Raw genomic sequence first — 18,565 nt, 5'->3', positions numbered from 1 at the left:
TTCAGACTTTATAATATTGGGGTAACGGTGGCAAAATATTCAACCGTTTCACATTTGGATGTATTACTCCGCGCCCTGACCAGTGTTCTGATGAGATGTCGTTGCCCTCTACGCAACTGCGCACGCATGCGCAATATTGTTGGGACACAGAACTGTTGATTTATGCGATGAGACGCACAATTTGACAGAACATGGGCCGTGCGCGCTGCTAGCTGTTAGCACTGTTAGCTGAGAGCGAGAGAAAGGCATTGCCGCTGCAGAAATGGGTGACTTTAAGCTACCATACGAAAGTATTTATGTGGATTCTGATACAGAATTAGTGTTTCACATTTGATGGATTTTCACATCTGGTGGATTACTCCACGCCCTGACCGCTGTTGGAGCGATGCTGCCTCATGGTAAGCCTCGCCGAATTACCGACAGAAAAATAAACTGTGCAAATGATGGAATTGGATTAGAATGGGAATAACCCTATTGTGTCTGATGATTTGTAAACGTTCATGCTGTTATACGGTCGCAAATATCAGGGTTAAACCCTAATTGATCCCACAACAGGGAAAATCACTTGTTGCAGCAGCAACAGTTGTACAGCAGAAAAGAAAAAAATATTTGCATTAAACAAATGAACACTTTAAGCTACAGCAAGTAACATATGCACAAAAATCCTCTTTTTCTCAGAAAATACTCTCCAAGTTATTTTGTCTTAACTTTGAAAATGTTATGTATCAGTTCAACATTCTTGCATCTACAGTCTGATGAGATATAAAGATAAAGATCAACTTTATCTTATTTAAAATACTTCCTTTTGAAATGACAGCTTTTATTTTGCAGGGCCTACAGGGTCACAAGACCCAAGACAATATATAAAGTAAGTCCCTTCGGCTGCTCCCTTATTTGCACTCAGGATCGCCACAACAAATCCAAGGTGGATCCGCATGTTGAATTGGCACAAGTTTTACACCAGATGCCCTTCCTGACGCAACTCCACATTACGTGTAGAAATGTGGCAGGGGTGGAGTTTGAACCAGGAACCTTCTGCACTGACACCAAGTGTGCTAAGCAGTTGGCCAGGTCCCAGATGATGTATACTCTGCCTAAAACAGACGCTTTATCAGATGAAGAGTCACATTAGAGATGCAAATACTGTGGCACCTCAATCCCACAGAGTGAATTTGAAATTGTGCCTTATTTAGAAGAAGAAAATACTGCCATCAGGAAACATACAGCTGAAAAGCTTTAATAATAAAATACATGTCATGATGGAATGCATTAATCCAGTCAGATGGAAGTGATGTTTCACCACCAGGTTTATGTATTCCTGAAGAAAAATTCAGAATATTCTGAAGTCTTAGATTTGATTGCGCTGTTGCTTGAAAAGCCCCACTGTGAGGACTGAACCACCAACGCCCCGGCTATGTGAGTTTTAGAACACGTGCAGCAGGGCCGTACCGGGCATTCATTAACAGCTGAGTGATAAGGCAAGTCTTCAAGTCGCCCTGCACACACTGGTTGCCTTTTCTCTTCAGAGGCCGCTATGCGACTGCTTCAGTACATCATTCTTCAAGAATGCAATGATTATTGTTCCGTTATCTCTGTCACCTATGTGTCATCCTTATCTCAAATCTATTTTCAGAGGAGAAAAATGCACCTTTCTATTGTCCAGCTTAGAAACCCACTAACTTTAATTTGTCATCTCAATCTAACTTTGTTTGAGTAGATACAAAGAGGGCTGCAATTTTAATATCTTTAAATTCTTGTGTGCTTCGATCTTTTGATAGATGATAGTGTGCACTCCTCTGTTTCTTCTTTTTTGGCTTTCAATACTGTCAAAGATGCAGGTGAGAACACAAAGGGATTTGTAAATGAGAATATTTTCTGACTCATACACCCAAAAAAAATGGCTCATTAGGTGAACTCAATTCAATTATGTGCAGGATGTCTATCTAATAAATATATGTAACCCCAACTCAAATAAAACATCCATGCAAGATAATGTACTTTAATTTAGTTGGGACTACATATATTTATTAGGTGGAATCCAATCCAATGAGTCAGTATTACTCAAACAAACGACTCTGGATTCATGTAACCCCAACTAAATTTAATTTAATTTTCTAGCTTGGATGTGTTTTATTTAAGTTGGGGCTACATATATTTATTAGGTGGAATCCAATCCAACGAGTCAGCTTTTTTGAGTGTATCACTCAAACAAATGACTCTTTGGATTTATGTAGCCCCAACTCAATTAAATTTAATTATCTTGCATGGATGTGTTTTTTTTTGAGTTGGGGCTACATAATTTTTTTTAGATGGGAATGCATCAGTTTTTTTGAGTGATAGTCACTATCACCTGGAAAGTAACTTTTTAAATGCAGGAACATACAATTATAACATGAGTGCAACATATCTGCTGGGTTTAGACAGCAGAATCTTCTGAACATGTAGAATCATCACGGTTATATACTGCTTAGAGCCTGCTGAACAGTGAATCTTACGTTCTATTTATTATCCATCCTCCATCCATCCATTTTCTTCCGCTTTATCCGGAGTCGGGTCACGGGGGCAGCAGCTCAAGCAAAGCCGCCCCGACCTCCCGATCCACACACACCTCCCCTAGCTCCTCCAGGGGAACTCCAAGGCTTTCCCAAGCCAGCCGAGAGATGTAGTCCCTCCAGCATGTCCTGGGTCTTCCCCGGGGCCTCCTCCCAATGGGACGTGCCCGGAACACCTCTCCAGCGAGGCGTCCAGGGGGCATCCAGAAAAGATGCCCGAGCCACCTCAACTGACTCCTTCCGACGTGGAGGAGCAGCGGCTCGACTCCAGGCCCCTCCCGAGTGACCGAGCTCCTCACCCTATCTCTAAGGGAGCACCCAGCCACCCTGCGGAGGAAACTCATCTCGGCCGCTTGTACTCGCGATCTCGTTCTTTCGGTCATGAGCCAAATCTCATGACCATAGGTGAGGATCGGAACGTAGATCGATCGGTAAATCGAGAGTTTTGCCCCCCTACTCAGCTCTCTCTTCACCACGACAGTCCGATACAGCATCACTGCAGATGCTGCACCGATCTGTCTATCGATCTCACGCTCCATCCGTCCCTCACTCGTGAACAACACCCCAAGATATTTAAAATCCTCCACTTGAGGCAAGGACACTCCACCGACCTGAAGAGGGCAAAGCACCTTTTTCCGGTCGAGAACCATGGCCTCGGATTTGGAGGTGCTGATTTTCATCCCGGACGCTTCACACTTGGCTGCAAACCGCCCCAGTGCACGCTGAAGGTCCTGATTTGACGAAGCCAACAGAACCACATCATCCACAAACAGCAGAGACGAGATTCTGTGGTTCCCAAACCAGACCCCCTCTACACCCTGACTGCGCCTAGAAATTCTGTCCATAAAAATAATGAACAGAACCGGTGACAAAGGGCAGTCCTGGCGAAGGCCAACGTGCACTGGAAACAGGTTTGACTTACTACCGGCAATGCAAACCAAGCTCCTGCTGTGGTCGTACAGGGACCAGATAGCCCTTAGCAAAGGACCCCGGACCCCGTACTCCCGGAGCACCCCCCACAGGGTGCCCTGAGGGACACGGTCAAACGCCTTCTCCAGATCCACAAAACACATGTGGACTGGTTGGGTGAACTCCCATGAACCCTCGAGCACCCGATGGAGCATGTAGAGCTGGTCCAGGGTGCCGCGACCAGGACGAAAACCACACTGCTCCTCCTGAATCCGAGGTTGGACCATCGGTCGAATTCTCCTCTCCAGTACTCTGGAATAGACCTTACTGGGGAGGCTGAGGAGTGTGATCCCCCTATAGTTGGAACACACCCTCCGGTCCCCCTTCTTAAACAGAGGGACCACCACCCCGGTCTGCCAATCCAGAGGCACTGTCCCCGATCGCCACGCAATGTTGCAGAGGCGTGTCTGCCAAGACAGTCCCACAACATCCAGAGACTTAAGGTACTGAGGACAGATTTCATCCACCCCAGGAGCCTTGCCACCAAGGAGCTTTCTAACCACCTCGGTGACTTCGGCCTGGGTGATGAATGAGTCCGCCTCTGAGTCCCCAGTCTCTGCTTCCTCTTCGGAAGACATGATGATGGGATTGAGGAGATCCTCAAAGTATTCCTTCCACCGCCTGACAACATCCCCAGTCAGGGTCAACAGCTCCCCACCCGCACCGTAAACAGTGTTGGTGGAGAGCTGCGTCTGCCTCCTGAGGCGTCGGACGGTTTGCTAGAATCTCTTCGAGGCTGACCGATAGTCCTCCTCCATGGCCTCCCCGAACTCCTCCCAGACTCGAGTTTTTGCCTCTGCAACCGCACAGGCTGTGGCACGCTTGGCCTGCCGGTACCTGTCAGCTGCCTCCGGGGTCCCACCTACCAACAAAGATAAGTAGGACTCCTTCTTCAGCTTGATGGCATCCCTTACTTCCGGCGTCCACCACCGGGTTCAGGGATTGCCACCGCGACAGGCACCAGGGACCTTGTGACCACAGCTACGAGTGGCCGCATCAACAATGGAGGTGGAGAACGTGGTCCACTCGGACTTCATGTCTCCAACCTCCCCCGAGATCTGGGAGAAGCTCTCCTGGAGGTGGGAGTTGAAGACCTCGCTGACAGAGGGTTCCGCCGGTCATTCCCAGCAGACCCTCATGATACATTTGGTCCTGCCAGGTCTGACCAGCTTCCTCCCCTGCCAGCGGATTCAACTCACCACCAGGTGGTGATCGGTTGACAGCTCTGCCCCTCTCTTCACTCGAGTGTAAGAGACACGTGGCCGAAGGTCAGATGATATGACTACAAAGTCGATCATCGACCTCCGACTCAGGGTGTACTGGTGCCACGTGCACTTATGGACAGCCTTGTGCTCGAACATGGTGTTTGTGATGGACAAACTGTGACTAGCACAGAAGTCCAACAACTGAACATCACTTGGGTTCAGATCGGGGAGGCCGTGCTTCCCGATCACCCCCCTCCAGGTCTCACTGTCTCCGCCCACGTGGGCGTTGAAATCCCTCAGGAGAACAATGGAGTCCCCAGTCGGAGCGCTATCTAGTACCCCTCCCAGGGACTCCAAGAAGGTCGGGTACTTTGCACTGCCGCTCGGCCCGTAGGCCGAGACAATGGTGAGAGACCTGTCCCCGACCCGAAGGCGTCGGGACGCGACCCTCTTGTTCACTGGAGTGAACTCCAACACATGGCGACTGAGCTGGGGAGCAATAAGCAATGCGACCTCAGCTCTCCGCCTCTCCCCATGGGCAACGCCAGAAAAATGAAGTGTCCAGCCTCTCTCCAGGAGTTGGGTACCAGAGCCCAAGCTGTGCGTGGAGGTGAGCCCGACTATCTCTAGTCGGTATCTCTCAACCACCCGCACAAGCTCAGGCTCCTTCCCCCCCCAGCGAGGTGACATTCCAGGTCCTAACAGCCAGGGGCTGTGAGCATGGACCGGGCCACCCGCCCTTGACTGCCACCCAATCCTCTCTGCACCCGACCTCCATGGCCCCCTCTGCAGGTGGTGAACCCACAGGAAGGCGGGCCCACGTTGCTCTTTCGGGCTGAGCCCGGTCGGGCCCCATGGCTAAGGCCCGACCACCAGGCGCTCGCGCGCGAGCCCCAACCCCAGGCCTGGTTCCGGGGTGGGGCCCCGGCTCTGCCATACCTGGCAACGTCTCGGTCCTTGATTTTTTTACTGGTCATGGAGGTTCTGAACTGCCCTTAGTCTGACCCATCACGAAGGACCTGTTTGCCTTGGGAGACCCTACAAGGGGCACAAAGCCCCCGACAACATAGCTCCTAGGATCATCCTGGTACGCAAACTCCCCCACCACGATAAGGTGGCAGCTAGAGGGGGAGTCTATTTATTATCAATTAGTCATTTTATCGCTTGTGGTCTTCGGACCTCACATGATATGTCCTTGATTTGCTGTGATAAGACCTGAATATGTCTTAGCCATTGAATCAGTGAAGCTGCTCGAATGCCTTTAAACAGCTATGATGTACAATTAGTAGCCCGAAGCAATCATTAAATATTCAGCAGTGTTGTGGGTGTTGTAGCCTGTATGTTTCATTATTTATCAAAAGGAGCTCTGTTTCAGGTCTCAGCTTTTATATAGAAGCTTTGGTAGAAAAATTGTTTGTTTTTCACAGCGTTGCGGTTGACAGCAAAGTGTGAACTCTTCCCGAGATGTCGACTCTTGTTGTGTTCTCTGTAAAATGAGCTACGACCCTCAGAGTCCTCTTATCAAACCAGAAATCTGTGCTCAGTCTTTTTTTTTAAGCCAATTCTCAGCTTCTCCACAAATATTATGAAAACCTCTGTGGAAAGGAAAAGGCACGTCAATGATTAGCCACCTTCCCATGATCAAATGCTTTATAAAAGTAATTAATTATTATACACCTGCACTGCAAAGTGTATTTAAAGATTAGTGATTAGAAAAATATTTTTGCCTAATTATTTACTCTTAATTCATCAAAGACTATCGGTGACTATGAACTAATCTCCTTGAACATATTTTTCTTGGCATTTATTAAACACATAAATAAAAGTGATCTCTTATGTGGATATGTAAAAATCAATATCGATTTTTACATATCCACATAAGAGATCATTTTTATATATCCTGTATCTTCATTGCACATTACACTCACTGCATAGCTCAACAGATGAATATTTGCATATTGTGGTTACAAATTCTTATTCAATGGCAATGTTAGGTAATGTTGATCATGTATATGTATTTGTATTTTTGTATTTGCATTTTATTTTATATGTATTTGTTAATACCGTTATTGTAGGGTTAAACTACGCTATTATACATTATACGCTAGTTACTGGCTCTGTTTATCTTGTTGGCTAGTACGGTTGACTTATTAACGGCAAATTTAACGGTAGCTCTTCTAACTATAGTTAGCTTATTTTGATATTTACATTTTTATTTTACATGGTGCAGATTTTTAATGATTCTTCAGTTTATGGGTTCTTTAATAGATATCAACATATAGTACCAAGTTTAGGGTTTCCATTAGATAGCATATAGAATATGTATTTTTCCTTCCTATAGTAAGCTAGCACGGTTAACTTTTTACTACTTGTCTACAGACCAAGTATACGTATACTACAATTTTCTCCTGTATTAATATTTAGGTTTTAGAAGCTAACCCCTATAATATAATGTAGTAACTGTATTTCTTTATATATTGTTTATTACCCTTATTATGTAAATATCACGTATATACATGATATCCATTTTCTTATGATATGTCTTATGATATATGATTATGATATATCCATTTTCTTGAGCCGCTTGGCTGGGTAGGGAGAGTTCCCATGGGATAAAAAAGCTTTTCAACCTACCATCCCTGGTTCTCAAGACCAGGCACCTAAGTGCCTCTACTTTACTCTATTCTACTCTTCTATTCTATTCTTCTTTTTTTAGATATTTAGATATACCTTAGTATACACTAGCAGAGTTCTACCTTAGATTTGGAATGTATTATAGAAGACATACCTTACTGAATTTTCATGTACAAAAACATGACTCAGTAAAGACTGAGTCATCCCCAGTGTACTGAAAGAAGGGAGACTGGTTCTTCCACTCTGGAAAGGAAATGGTGGTCATATGGGATATTACACTGCTTTTTGTGCCAGGGAAGGTGCTTGCAAGGATAATTCCTACACTCAAAAAACTGATGCATGGGATGAACTCAATTCAACTATGTGCAGGATTTCCTGCACGTAATTTCCTGCACATTATTGAATCAAATAAAGCACATCCATGCAAGATAACTTAATTTAATTTAGTTGGGTCGACATATATTTATTAGATGGAAAGCCTGCCCATAATTGAATTGAAAAACCAACTCATTGGATTGGATTCCATCTAATAATGTAGCGCCAACTCAAAGAAAACACATCCATGCAAAATAATGCAATTTACTGGCTACTACAACATAAAGCTACATAAAGAAAAAGACAGTTGTTTTTTTTTCTTTTTCTCCACATCAGCTGTGCGACGTGGTTCCACATGCTCCAGCTGCTCGTACTGTGTTTGTGCATGCTCGTGCACGTGCACGAAACCATCGCCGGTGTGTCGTGCACGCCTGTGCGACCGTGCATCCCTCACGACAGCAGGTTGAATGTTTCGTGGTTCCCCATTTTGTGTTTGGTTCGCAGATTTTCTTGCGGATTTTCTTACAGTTTCTGTGTCTTTTGTGTTGTGCGAAGGAGCCCTTAGTGTTGAGAACCCCAGTAGAGAAGGCCAAAGATGCACCCACATTTCACCTGCCTGCGGCAGAAGGATGGCTGGGACCTGAGGCGGTTCGGTGGTGCGGTGGATGTGACGAAAAGTGGCACCAGTGCATACTTGTGTTGCGGCTCTCTGACTGTAAAGTGTTTTTAGACTTGGAGAAGTTAGAGATTGATGTACTGAGGTTAGATTGCTGACCACAGGATTTCCCATTAGACCTGAAACTCGGTCAAGGTGCCCATGAGCAAGGTCTCCAAGTTGCTCCCAGTGTGTGCATTTTAACATCTCACATGGCAACACACACACACACACACACACACACACACACACACACACACACACACACACACACACACACACACACACACACACACACACACACCTTCTACTTTGAACTAAATTAAATACTTCACCAAATAAATTCTAATTTTATAAATAATTCATAATATGAGCTGTAGTGCTGCCTTAATAATAATGAGCTTCAATTCTGACGAAAAATACAAGCAAAAACATACCTTCGTCGATAACAAATGTACTGTTATTGTGGTTCATTAATGAACTATAGTTATTGCTTGTCCTTTGAGATAGCTGCAAGGTTAGCTAAATGTGGAGCACAATCCTGTTCAACCTATGTACGAGGTCTGTTACAAAAGTATCGGACCTTTTTATTTTTTGCAAAAACCTGATGGATTTGAATCACGTGTGCTTGCATGAGCCAACCTTGAACCTTCATGCGCATGCGTGAACTTTTTCACGCCTGTCGATTGCATCATTTTCTGGTAAGCAGCCTTTGTGTGAGGACATGTTTGTGCGCTCGGCGGATTTTCATTGCAAGGAAAAAGACGGAACAACTGGAGCAGCACCACATCAAATTTTGCCAGAAACTGGGCGACAGCCAGGTGGAAACCATTCGGATGATTCAGACGGCTTTCGGTGACTTTTCAGTCGTGTGACTATCTGAGAAATTGTGGAAGAGGTGGGCATGTCACAGCATGTCCTGTGAGACTTCAACACGGAGGTGCTTTTGCTCTGCCGTTAGCAGCAGCATGAAGTTCACCGCCACTCTTTTCATGGCCAAATCTTCTGTCACAATGGAATGTGCCGAAAAAGTGCTGATGTCCACCTCTTCTGCAATTTCTCAGATAGTCACACGACGGTCCCGCATCACCACAGCGTTCACTTTGGAAATGATCTGGTCATTTCAGTGTGTTGATGGTCGACTGGAGCGCGGCACACTCTCCACAGTTGTGCGGACATCTTTAAACCGGTTGTACCGCTCCTTAATCTGTGTGATGCCCACAGGATCGTCACCGAAAGCCGTCTGAATCATCCGAATGGTTTCCACCTGGCTGTCGCCCAGTTTTGGCAAAATTTGATGCAGCGCTGCTCCAGTCGTTCCGTCTTTTTCCTTGAAATGAAAATCCACCGAGCGCACTGCACGTCCTCACACAAAGGCTGCTTACCAGGAAATGATGCAATCAACAGGCGTGAAAAAGTTCACGCATGTGCACGAAGGTTCAAGGTTTGCTCATGCAAGCACACGTGATTCAAATCCATCAGGTTTTTGCAAAAAATAAAAAGGTCCGATACTTTTCTAACAGACCTTGTATAAAGTGTGTCAATATTATGTTTGTCTAATTTATGGTTGATTTTAAGACAACACAGTTGGCAGAACAAATATATTCCCTTCAGATGATTTGCGCCTGCGCTAGCTTTTTAGCTAGCTTGACACCTATTATTTACTACAGCCTTGTGTGTCTGCTGGTTTCTACATGTTTGCACTAAATTTCCTTTTTTATGTTGCAGTGAGCTAAATACTACCAAAAGATCTTTTTTCTTCATCTTTTGAGTCCTTTGGATATCATTGAACGTCAACATTTGTTGTCTACTTTCTCATGTTACGTGTACAAGTGTTAGCACCTGCAGTACTTCTGTGGATTGAGCATTTTACCTCTGAAAAACACTGCATGCTAGATCCAACCGCACTCTAACTACAGCACAGTATGTGACGCATGAATTATGTCACTCTAAGCAGCTAAACTGACCTGCTGCATTGTGATATAAACGTAAGCGTGATATACAAGGAGAGATAAAGGTGCACTGCAGCTGTCATGACATTCTGTGTGGAAATTTTCTCTCCACTGTGCGACTCAAACTGCCTCTTTGTTGAAGAAAATCATAGCAACACTGCGTTACGACTGTGATAAGCGTTGTGCAACCCATCTTAAAATTTGCACGTAAAGGTGTGAGCATAGTTATGTATTTGTATTTTTTTTCTCAGTTTGAGAAATCAAGGACAATCAAGGACACACTTAATGTCATTGGACTACCGTTTCACTGAGTGCATAAATCACCATGGTGTATCAGTAATAAGGAAGTTTACCTGCTAAGAGGTATTTTAAAGGCACATTAGAAGCCATTTACCCGTAGAGAAATGCCTCTGGCACATTCCTGTAATCCATTATCTCATTAACTCTCATTTTTCTTATGAATTTGACTGTTAGAACATCGATATCCAAACTTTAACTCATAACGCTTTGTAGTAAATGCTACTTTCATCAATATTGTAAGTATAAGCCACAGATATGGATCTCCTTGTATGCAGTATTGCAAGTTCTAATGATTGTAGAGAAATATAGTATTTTTCATCACCCGTTAGAATTATCCCATATGAACACACTAGCTTTATGCTTTCTGAACAATCACAACATGCTATTAAGGGTCTGTAACCTTGAAAATGTTCCTGCTTCGCTTTTCTTTCAGTGGGAACTTCCACGAGGATGTTTCTTGACCATTCAAGGTCCATAGGTGTGAGGAAATACTACCTATGGCCTCATAAACTGAACTGCGGTACAACGTGTGCTGCTGCTTTGCACTTCACACAATAATATTAGTAATCAATTCTCCAGAACTCAAGCAATGGGAGCCTTTATCTCACTTTAGGTGTTTATGACTTAGTTAATCGTTAAGCAATGCCTTTGTTTCCCTGAGGATGGAGCAAGGGCATATCTTACACCCCGTGTTCAGTTGTCTGAGGGTTGATCCAAAGAATTGGCCAATAGCTGGCTGCCAGTGGGATGCAGGGTATAAAGGAAGGCCACCATAACGATACCAGGTGACGTGGCATTTGTCTCCTTAAAAATTGTTGGATGAGTGATGATTTATCCTTGATTGTGTAAATCTGAGACCCTACTTCAGTATTCCTGATGGAGAGATTCAAGTCTCAAGGTCAGGGGAATGTTAACCCAGCATTTGATACAACACCGGATGACCCACGTTTTTATGTGGAGACCTCTTTCTCGAATAACTACTCAGATGAGGGACACCGAGCGATTCGACCGTCAGTGGCCAGCGCCTTTGGTCATGATACGTTGGACCGAGTGCCCCATATTGACTTCTACCGTAATGCAGGCAGTGTGAGTGGCCATCGAGCTGTGCGACCATCTCTACAGGAGCTCCATGATGTGTTTCAAAAGGTGAGTGATTGTAATTGTCAGTGGGGGCTGGGGGTGAATGTAGCTTCATCACTGACAACTATACAGCATCTCCACTTGTGGACCCATTTCATTTTCTTTTACTGTGAGTGTCAGTGACTGGACGTATGGAAGAACGTTTGTTCCACCTGGCTTCTTGTTTGTGTTTAAAACACAACTCACAGATTCTGTCTTTGTTTCAACAACCCTGATTGCTCCACAGCGATTTCACTCATCTAGTTCATTAACACAGATAAAAGCAAGTCCCTTCGGCATCGCCATTATTTTACCATTCACGGTCGTCACAGCAGATCCAAGGTGGAGCCGCATGTTGATTTGGCACAGGTTTCACACCAGATGTTCTTCCTCTTGTAACTGTATAGTGGAGAATAGGCAGGGGTGGGATTTGAACTGAGAACCTTTTACATAGAGATTAACACAGAGATAAATGAGTTAAGAATACAGAGAGAGCTATCTATCTATCTATCTATCTATCTATCTATCTATCTATCTATCTATCTATCTATCTATCTATCTATCTATCTATCTATCTATCTATCTATCTATCTATCTATCTATCTCTCTCTCTCTCTCTCTCTCTCTCTCTCTCTCTCTCTCTCTCTCTCTCTCTCTCTCTCTCTCTCTCTCTATATATATATACACCCAAGATTGATGGATTACCCATGATTTGTGTAGTCAACCTTGTTTTATTTGTTAGAATACATCCATTTCTGCATTTCAGGTCTGCAACACATTCCAAAAATAAATTGGGATGAGTGGGGGAGCAATTTAAAGGTAGCAATGACGTTAAAAAGAATTTAATCAATCAATCAATCAATCAACTTTTTTTTTATATAGCGCCAAATCACAACAAACAGTTGCCCCAAGGCGCTTTATATTGTAAGGCAAGGCCATACAATAATTATGAAAAACCCCAACGGTCAAAACGACCCCCTGTGAGCAAGCACTTGGCTACAGTGGGAAGGAAAAACTCCCTTTTAACAGGAAGAACCCTCCAGCAGAACCAGGCTCAGGGAGGGGCAGTCTTCTGCTGAGACTGGTTGGGGCTGAGGGAAAGAACCAGGAAAAAGACATGCTGTGGAGGGGGGCAGAGATCGATCACTAATGATTAAATGCGGAGTGATGCATACAGAGCAAAAAGAGAAAGAAACAGTGCACCATGGGAACCCCCCCACAGTCTACGTCTAAAGCAGCATAACCAAGGGATAGTCCAGGGTCACCTGATCCAGCCCTAACTATAAGCCTTAGCGAAAAGGAAAGTTTTAAGCCTAATCTTAAAAGTAGAGAGGGTATCTGTCTCCCTGATCTGAATTGGGAGCTGGTTCCACAGGAGAGGAGCCTGAAAGCTGAAGGCTCTGCCTCCCATTCTACTCTTACAAACCCTAGGAACTACAAGTAAGCCTGCAGTCTGAGAGCGAAGCGCTCTAATGGGGTAATATGGTACTACGAGGTCCCTAAGATAAGATGGGACCTGATTATTCAAAACCTTATAAGTAAGAAAAAGAATTTTAAATTCTATTCTAGAATTAACAGGAAGCCAATGAAGAGAGGCCAACACGGGTGAGATATGCTCTCTCCTGCTAGTCCCCGTCAGTACTCTAGCTGCAGCATTTTGAATTAACTGAAGGCTTTTTAGGGAACTTTTAGGACAACCTGATAATAATGAATTACAATAGTCCAGCCTAGAGGAAATAAATGCATGAATTAGTTTTTCAGCATCACTCTGAGACAAGACCTTTCTGATTTTAGAGATATTGCATAAATGCAAAAAGGCAGTCCTACATATTTGTTTAATATGCGCTTTGAATGACATGTCCTGATCAAAAATGACTCCAAGATTTCTCACAGTATCACTAGAGGTCAGGGAAATGCCATCCAGAGTAAAGATCTGGTTAGACACCATGCTTCTAAGATTTGTGGGGCCAAGTACAATAACTTCAGTTTTATCTGAGTTTAAAAGCAGGAAATTAGAGGTCATCCATGTCTTTATGTCTGTAAGACAATCCTGCAGTTTAGCTAATTGGTGTGTGTCCTCTGGCTTCATGGATAGATAAAGCTGGGTATCATCTGCGTAACAATGAAAATTTAAGCAATACCGTCTAATAATACTGCCTAAGGGAAGCATGTATAAAGTGAATAAAATTGGTCCTAGCACAGAACCTTGTGGAACTCCATAATTAACTTTAGTCTGTGAAGAAGATTCCCCATTTACATGAACAAACTGTAATCTATTAGACAAATATGATTCAAACCACCGCAGCGCAGTGCCTTTAATACCTATGACATGCTCTAATCTCTGTAATAAAATTTTATGGTCAACAGTATCAAAAGCAGCACTGAGGTCCAACAGAACAAGCACAGAGATAAGTCCACTGTCCGAAGCCATAAGAAGATCATTTGTAACCTTCACTAATGCTGTTTCTGTATTATGATGAATTCTAAAACCTGACTGAACCTCTTCAAATAGACCATTCCTCTGCAGGTGATCAGTTAGCTGTTTTACAACTACCCTCTCAAGAATCTTTGAGAGAAAAGGAAGGTTGGAGATTGGCCTATAATTAGCTAAGATAGCTGGGTCAAGTGATGGCTTTTTAAGTAATGGTTTAATTACTGCCACCTTAAAAGCCTGTGGTACATAGCCAACTAACAAAGATAAGTTGATCATATTTAAGATTGAAGCATTAAATAATGGTAGGACTTCCTTGAGCAGCCTGGCAGGAATGGGGTCTAATAAACATGTTGATGGTTTGGATGAAGTAACTAATGAAAATAACTCAGACAGAACAATCGGAGAGAAAGAGTCTAACCAAATACCGGCATCACTGAAAGCAGCCAAAGATAACGATACATCTTTGGGATGGTTATGAGTAATTTTTTCTCTAATAGTCAAAATTTTGTTAGCAAAGAAAGTCATGAAGTCATTACTAGTTAAAGTTAATGGAATACTCAGCTCAATAGAGCTCTGACTCTTTGTCAGCCTGGCTACAGTGCTGAAAAGAAACCTGGGGTTGTTCTTATTTTCTTCAATTAGTGATGAGTAGAAAGATGTCCTAGCTTTACGGAGGGCTTTTTTATAGAGCAACAAACTCTTTTTCCAGGCTAAGTGTAGATCTTCTAAATTAGTGAGACGCAATTTCCTCTCCAACTTACGGGTTATCTGCTTTAAGCTACGAGTTTGTGAGTTATACCACGGAGTCAGACACTTCTGATTTAATGCTCTCTTTTTCAGAGGAGCTACAGCATCCAAAGTTGTCTTCAATGAGGATGTAAAACTATTGACGAGATACTCTAACTCCCTTACAGAGTTTAGGTAGCTACTCTGCTCTGTGTTGGTATATGACATTAGAGAACATAAAGAAGGAATCATATCCTTAAACCTAGTTACAGCGCTTTCTGAAAGACTTCTAGTGTAATGAAACTTATTCCCCACTGCAGGGTAGTCCATCAGGGTAAATGTAAATGTTATTAAAAAATGATCAGACAGAAGGGAGTTTTCAGGGAATACTGTTAAGTCTTCTATTTCCATACCATAAGTCAAAACAAGATCTAAGATATGATTAAAGTGGTGGGTGGAATCATTTACTTTTTGAGCAAAGCCAATAGAGTCTAATAATAGATTAAATGCAGTGTTGAGGCTGTCATTCTCAGCATCTGTGTGGATGTTAAAATCGCCCACTATAAGTATCTTATCTGAGCTAAGAACTAAGTCAGACAGAAGGTCTGAAAATTCACAGAGAAACTCACAGTAACGACCAGGTGGACGATAGATAATAACAAATAAAACTGGTTTTTGGGACTTCCAATTTGGATGGAAAAGACTAAGAGACAAGCTTTCAAATGAATTAAAGCTCTGTCTAGGTTTTTGATTAATTAATAAGCTGGAATGGAAGATTGCTGCTAATCCTCCGCCCCGGCCCGTACTACGAGCATTCTGACAGTTAGTGTGACTCGGGGGTGTTGACTCATTTAAACTAACATATTCATCCTGCTGTAACCAGGTTTCTGTTAGGCAGAATAAATCAATACGTTGATCAATTATTATATCATTTACCAACAGGGACTTAGAAGAGAGAGACCTAATGTTTAATAGACCACATTTAACTGTTTTAGTCTGTGGTGCAGTTGAAGGTGCTATATTATTTTTTCTTTTTGAATTTTTTTGCTTAAATAGATTTTTGCTGGTTATTGGTTGTCTGGGAGCAGGCACCGTCTCTACAGGGATGGGGTAATGAGGGGATGGCAGGGGGAGAGAAGCTGCAGAGAGGTGTATAAGACCACAGCTCTGCCTCCTGGTCCCAACGCTAGACAGTCACAGTTTGGAGGATCCAAGAAAATTGGCCAGATTTCTAGAAATGAGAGCTGCTCCATCTAAAGTGGGATGGATGCCGTCTCTCCTAACAAGACCAGGTTTTCCCCAGAAGCTTTGCCAATTATCTATGAAGCCCACCTCATTTTTTGGACACCACTCAGACAGCCAGCAATTCAAGGAGAACATGCGGCTAAAAATGTCACTCCCGGTCTGATTGGGGAGGGGCCCAGAGAAAACTATAGAGTCCGACATTGTTTTTGCAAAGTTATACAAAAGTTACTAAAGTTACTAAAGTTACACATTTAAGAACAACATGTTATTGTTATTGATATGTTAATCTTATTTCAAACAGGTGATGTCAGCAGGTAATTGTAATTATGATTTGGTACCACTGCATTATCCACAAACAACTGAATCTTTGAAGAGCACATATGGGCAGAGCACCTCCTATTTGCCAACAAATGCATGATAAATTTATTGTAATCTTTAAATACAATCTTACACTAACCTTGTCCAGATATTACTGTTAGGCTTGGAGGCACCTCAGTTGCACCATAACACAGTGGAAATGTGTATTGTGCTTTGTATTGTGGTCAAGATGAATCAGTATTCCAGATCTTTTTTGGAAGAAAAGGTGGCCGTATACTCCAGACAAAAGATAAAAAGGACCATCCAGACTGTAATCAGCAACAATTCCAAAAGCCAGAGTCTGTCACTGTGTGGGTTTATGTCAATGTCCTTGGCAATGATAATTTGCACTTCTGTGATGGCAGCATTAAGGCAGAAAATAACATTGAGATTTTACAGCAACATATGCTGCCTTCAAGATAACATCTTTTCCAGGGACGTCCATGCATTTTTTAACAAGACAATACAAAACCACATTCTGCACAAATTACACTAGGCATGGCTGCAAAAGTAAAGGCTACAGAAACTGGACTGGCCTGCCTGCAGTCTTGACCTCTCCCCAATAGATAAACTGCAACAACATTGTCCCTGTACTGTTGCACACCTTAAGAGCCCATTCACACATATGTGAATTTGGATGATTTGCACATAAAGTGCACATGAAGTAGGAATTGTGTGCAAAACTTGTAAAATCACAGCTGCCTCATAAACCTGTTGCCACAACTATTTGTGCACACCAGCAGCTGAAAGACAAAGTGTGCACTGTGCGAGCCCATCGATCCCTCTCGCGGCAGGTGTCGGCCAAATTCCATGTGACACATGAACAGCTAACACCACTTGCATGGCACTTATAAAATGTGTGGCCATTCGCACTATTAACACAACAGCAGTCAGCAGACAATCACTGTTGTGCTGACAGTGAAATCTGTTTAAGTGCCCCACGAGTGTGGCTTTGTAAACACACACACTGACATGTTGGTGTGTGCGCTGAACTGACAGGAGGTGTGGCCATCGACAGAAGCAGCTGTGGAGATCTGTCGATCTGGACATCCCAGTGGGACAACACGTGCTGTGTTTGGACAGACATGGACTAACAACTGCCCACTCTGATGCGCGTGTGCCTGCTTGCTGTCCTCACGTGGACATAAATAAAAATATATATCGCTGTGGCAACAGGCTGCAGCGGGCACGCGCGTGAACGACGTGCACATTGACAGGCTGCTCCCAGGTTGAAACAGACCGTCAGATCATAACACACAACAGGTGATCTGACTGTCACACCACCCACGTGAGTTCTGTTCCACATGATGTGGTATCAGTCCTGCGGCGCATCGTCCACAAGACACGTGTGTTGGGCAGAACACGCGCGCATGGCCAGCTGGACGCACTGGACCAGTAGATGTGGACATGATAAGAGCGAACTGCTTCATCATTCATGTCATTTCATGACTGTATGTCTGTGACCATGGGTCATCTACAGAGGAACAGACAGATCATATTTGTATTGCCTGCTTGATAAGAGGGATTCAATAAAATGCCATGTTTTGGTGTGCGTTTTTTTTTTTTTATATATATGTCCATGTCCTTCCTGATATGAGGAAGTTTCCCGCAGCAGCTATCACAGGACAGCAAGTGTAGCTCAGTGGTAAAGTTTCTGACTGGTAATCAGAGCTTTTGGCGTGGGTTCGTTTCCCGTGGGTGGCATGTAATTTTTATTTTTTTAATTTTCACAGCAGCTGCACGATGTGGTTACAAAAGCTGTTGTGTTCCCGTGTGCATAAAACTGTTACAGCATGTATTTCTAAATTTTTTAATTTATTTTTCTTCACAGCAGCTGTGCGATGTGTAACCACATTGTGCAGCTGGTGGCACTGTGTTCCCACGTGCATGAACCATCACAGCGGCCTCGTGCACACCTGCCCGTCGGCGCAATGTTTCATGGTGCGCTCATACGAGCTGCTCCAACGACTTTTGCCCTGAGTTGTACTTATTCACACTTTGTGAAGGGACCCTAGGACGTTTTTGCAGGAAGAATCAAATCAAATCAAATCAATTTTATTTATATAGCGCCAAATCACAACAAACAGTTGCCCCAAGAATGG

At 43.5% G+C, this 18,565-nt stretch overlaps 1 protein-coding gene across 1 annotated transcript in view; it reads left to right on the top strand.

Annotated features, from left to right (window-relative positions):
* The first annotated feature begins 11,417 nt into the window (after positions 1 to 11,417).
* The window catches only part of slc12a1 (solute carrier family 12 member 1), a 98,587-nt gene continuing 91,439 nt past the window's right edge, over positions 11,418 to 18,565 (top strand). Inside the window, exon 1 of the mRNA XM_034194196.1 lies at positions 11,418 to 11,728. Within this exon, the coding sequence (XP_034050087.1) occupies positions 11,459 to 11,728 (270 nt within the window). The 5' untranslated portion in view covers positions 11,418 to 11,458. The remainder of the gene's footprint in view (positions 11,729 to 18,565) is intronic.

Source organism: Thalassophryne amazonica, chromosome 2 (assembly GCF_902500255.1).
Source record: "Thalassophryne amazonica chromosome 2, fThaAma1.1, whole genome shotgun sequence".
In the NCBI taxonomy this organism is placed as follows: Eukaryota; Metazoa; Chordata; class Actinopteri; order Batrachoidiformes; family Batrachoididae; genus Thalassophryne; species Thalassophryne amazonica.
The sequence above is the reverse complement of the archived record's forward strand: the minus strand, read 5'-3'. Positions and strand labels throughout refer to the sequence as shown.